Source organism: Mus pahari, chromosome 4 (genome assembly GCF_900095145.1).
Source record: "Mus pahari chromosome 4, PAHARI_EIJ_v1.1, whole genome shotgun sequence".
Lineage (NCBI taxonomy): Eukaryota > Metazoa > Chordata > Mammalia > Rodentia > Muridae > Mus > Mus pahari.
This window is the reverse complement of record NC_034593.1, coordinates 9,979,334-9,984,079: the sequence shown is the minus strand read 5'-3', so window position 1 is coordinate 9,984,079 and position 4,746 is coordinate 9,979,334. Positions and strand designations below refer to the sequence as shown.

The window sequence follows — 4,746 nt, the reverse complement described above, 5'->3', positions numbered from 1 at the left end:
GGCTATGTGAGGCCGGCTATGTGAGGCGGCGCTCCACAAACTACTTTGAGTCTCTGTATCCCACCAGTTAGAACAGCCAAGAAAAATAAAACTAATAACAACATAGGCATATTACCAAAGACTCTACATCCTCCTAAAGAGACCCATGCTCAATCATATTTATTATTGTTCTACTCATAATAGCCAGAAATTGAAAATATCCTAGATATCCATCCAATGATGAATGGATAATGAAATTGTGGTATACTAAAACAATGGAAAGTTACATACCTGTTAAAAAATGAAATTCCGAGATTTTTAGGTAAATGGAGAGAGCTACAATTAAGTCATGCTGTGTGATGTAACAGAGATCCAAATCATTATGAAAATATTCATTATTATATTATTGGGTTGCCAATATCTTATAGTATCAAGAGAAAAAAAGAAAAAGCAAAACTCAATAAAATATATGCTGCTATATACATATTCTTTTCCCTAAAAGAAAGATAAAATTAAAGAGCTCATATGAAGTTATGTCAAATATTAAAGAGTATAATATATCACGAGGAAAATATATATATATATATATATATATATATATATATATATATATATATATAATTATATGTATAATTATATATATGTATATATCAGAAGAATTTATATGAATTTGAAATTTTATTTCTTCAAAAATAAACATCTGAAGTGAATAAAATATATCTGTAGAGTTTAAATTTATTTATTCTTCACTGGTTATCAAGAAAACTTCTCTTGACAGAAAACCACAGCCAATCAAAATTCAGAGTTGTGAAACTCAGTCCCAACTGATACGATCATAAAACATTTGCACACCCAAGGATCTAGGAACTTTGCAGAAGAGAAGGCAGACTATAAGAGCCAGAGGAAAAGAAAATTTGTTGTGAAATTTTTTTCCAAGTCATATCAGATACTAAATCTACAAAGTCTCACTAACATGACCACTCAACCATGAGCTGAACAAGGATGATGGCAATGGACATACCAAAATGCACTGGAAAAAAGCCCACAAGCTTTAACCCTATACAAAAACTATAGGTAACTGAGGAATGGGGAGAGCTAGGGAGGTGGTCTTCCTCAGGGAAGAACACACTAATTGGTGCCAAATGGTCAGTCATGAAAACATACCTTCATGTAACAGTATATGGCTCAACAGGTAATATTAAGGAACATATATGTATATACATATATGCTTGAAATAACAATTAATGGAAAAGAGGCCACGAGTTTGAAGGATATTGGGTATATGGGAGGGTTTGATAGTAGGAAAGAATGTGTGAAGTGTAAAATTATAAAGTAAAGAAAAATATCTGAGCAGTTTATAGTGTGTGCTGGGTTGGGGCTAAGGGGGCTGTGGGGGATTCTGAATTAAATTCTGACTACTTGAAAACTGAAGAGAAGTTAACCTTCAGAAAATGTTAGAAGAGTAAGAAGAATGAATACATTGTGTATATATGCACAAACACACACATATGTATATATGCATCCCCTCATCCGTGATTTTTATGTCTTGTTTTGTTCTTACCACTATTGGATAATAGTAATCATTGCATAATATACTTTTTTATTTAACTTCATTTATTAATTAACATACTATCTTTTTTCTTTATTTCCCCTAGAATATATGAAATGCCTATTTAATATTCTCCATAGTCAAATATTAAAAATATGTGAATTGTTTATAAATTAAAAGGAGGATCTTTAGTGAAATATAAAAATATTGATAAAAAGATACAACCTGAAGTGACATCAAAGCTGTAGCTCAGAATATTTTCAGTTCAGTTTCCCCTTTTTGTTTCAAAAGGAGAGAAAAAACCACAGACATACAAGTCCTAAAAATACTAGAATATGGACAACACACTTCCAAGTCTTGGTCAGTGAGGTTCTATGTTCTTGAAAAGAACCCATTTGATCTTGTCTTGATTCCATATTGTGCCTGAAATTGTCAATATGTTTCTAGGTTTCTTTTCAGGCAGGAGTTACAGAGGAGGTTCCCAGTTGGTAAGGATCCACTGTGTTCCTAACTCAGCCAATCCCTAAAGCAGAATTCCTACAACCCACGAGAGCTTTCATTGAACAGTATGCCAAGTCCATTATTCAGAACACTGGCAGGAAAGATAAACTAACAGCTAACCCTAGAAGATGGTATATAATCTTTGAAATATTTTTATTTTAATGATGAAAAAATGAAAAGCTCGCAGCCATGTAGTAAAGTAAGTGTCTTGATTCTCTAGAATAATATTAGACATCTACACTATAGGCTTTCAATTGCATGCCCTTAGTGAATGATGATTGATTGATCTCCTAGAGCTCACAACAGGCACAATAATCCAGATGAAGTATAATTAGTCCATAAGGAAAGTCAGTCAATATAATTAATAGCCTTAAAGATAATAGCACAGTCTCTATGGAAGAAAACAATGAGGAGCAAGTAAAGCCAAGATTATATTAGTGAAAGTTAAAATTCAGTAAATTTGAGAATGCAGAAACAGTAATTTTTAAGAAAAGCTGAATTATTGAGCCAAATAGTTATGCTAGAGTAATTGACAGGTTAACCACAAGGACTAGTATGAAAGAGAGAATGAAAAATCCCCACAAAATATCTTGAAGAACAGCAAGCTATTATGACACGCATAGTTGTAAATATTTAAGTAAACAGCAGCATTAAGACACATGCTTTTATGTTGTAGTATAGAACAGAAGCCAATAACAAATATAAATAAAACTTGCTGAGACCATTTGGTGTTGCTTATATGCATGTGTCTTGGGGCCTGACACTCTCTTGGTATGGGATAACCAGTGTGGGGGCTCATCCTTGGGGAAGGAGGGACAAGGGTGTAATTACAAATTTTAATTAAAAATAAAGAAAAATTAAATTAAGGACACACAACATGAATACTATACAAAACAAAACCAAGCAAACAAACAAAACTAAAAAAACCCTCTAGTGAGCTAACCCTGAAGGTTCAAGCAAATTCTTTTGGTTCTATATCAAAGCAGGTCAACAGTGTTCCAGAGAAAGTCCAGGGCATGCACAAATACATCTGGTCACCACATTGCTCTTTCTAATTGGAAAACATTCTAACAGAATGAAAATGTTATGTGCAGCAGTAAAATGAATGTCTTATTCACCTACACATAAACAAAATCGAATCCAATATAAAACAGTAAAATACAAATGAGGAAGCATTTTACTGCTCCTGGGAATACATAAAGGCATGAAATTCCCAACATATAAGTTCACTGATAGTGTAAATAAATCAAATTGTCACTGGTTACTTCTGTGTACGTAACTGTGTATAGGGGATTGTGCTAGAATGTCCCTCAAATTAAACACATGCAACACATTTTAATTAGGTATGTTAACTCATTTACTATCAAATTATTCCTTAACTGAAAGTGCCTCAAAACTCAAAGAACTACTGCAATAAATCTGAGAATACAGTCTTTTTTGAAATATTTCCTAGGTATTATATTAGAAATAAAAGTTTAATGAAGCTACTGAATTCTATATAGTCTATTTGACTAATTGTAAGTGTTGGTTTAATAATGACCTTATACAATGGAACATGTGAAATATTTTTAGAAAAAATTACAATCAGATTTATTTTTCACCATAATCTCTGGAAATATGTTTATACATACTGCCATTTAAAAAATATTAGTAGATGTACCTGCTATGTTGATCAGGACTGATGATCCTTTGTATGCAAAACATCCTTGGAGAATGGCTTCTACAACCTGTGATGCACTAGGAAGTTCAGCGTCCAAAGCATTCTCAAACCTGGACACATTCTCCTTTCTGCCAACCACTAACAGCACAAGCCCCGTTAGAGAAATGAGACAAAGAATACCCATCTTCATCATACTGCTGATGGTCTGAAGCCAAGCCACTGTTTTCATTCTTCTAGCACTGAGAAATCCAAATGACCACAAAATAGCCAAAGCCAGGCATTTAATGGGGAGCTCTGGAGCTGGGCACCCAGGATAGAGAGGTTGAATTAGATAACTAGCTATTAGTAAAGTTTGAAAACCCAGGCCTAGACAATGAGAAAAAATTTTAATCCAAAAACTGAGGAAAGCAGCAGAGGGTNCAAGAGATNTCTTCAGGAAATAATAAGATGCTGCACTCACAGGAAANGTGGTTGCCAGCTCTGTCAAAGAGAGAACACTCATAATGGCCAGCAGGCCACAGCCTGCCCAGATACTGAGAGAAATAGGGATGTTCAGTGAGGAGCATTTTAATACTCCTTTAGGAGACACAAAAATCCCTGCCCCTATTATGTTTCCAAGTAAGAGCATGTTTANGTGGAAGAATCCTATTGCTCTTAAGAGATGCATGGTTTTGCCTTTTTCTAATGTTTGTCCTAAAAAAATTTACAAAATTATATGTTTCTAAATTTTGACCTTTACAATCCAATTATGCTTGCCTATGTTCTCTTGTTCAAAATATCATTCTTATATATGTCTAATTATCTAACTTGAAGTTGCTGTAATGAATTATTAACTGATCAGTTTTTTTTCCCAAGGAATTCTAATCACACCTTAAGGACAATGTTAAAGTGTTTCTTATATTACATTTTGTTTTTCAAAAATAAAATATATTGCTGACCAAGTTAGCAACTAGGAATTAGGAGCTTAGTACTTTAAATTTCTGTGTAAAATTATTCATCTCTAGCAGTGCAAGAGAGTCATTATTTAACTATTAGGTAATCATTTGGAGATTTATAC

General features: G+C 33.3%; 1 protein-coding gene across 1 annotated transcript in view; it reads right to left on the bottom strand.

Moving 5' to 3' along the window:
* LOC110320204 (solute carrier family 7 member 13-like) overlaps positions 1-4,356 on the bottom strand; it is a 12,040-nt gene extending 7,684 nt beyond the window's left edge. Inside the window, exon 1 of the mRNA XM_021196117.1 lies at positions 3,690-4,356. Coding sequence (XP_021051776.1) covers positions 3,690-4,356 — 667 coding nt within the window. The remainder of the gene's footprint in view (positions 1-3,689) is intronic.
* Between the last annotated feature and the right edge of the window lie 390 nt (positions 4,357-4,746).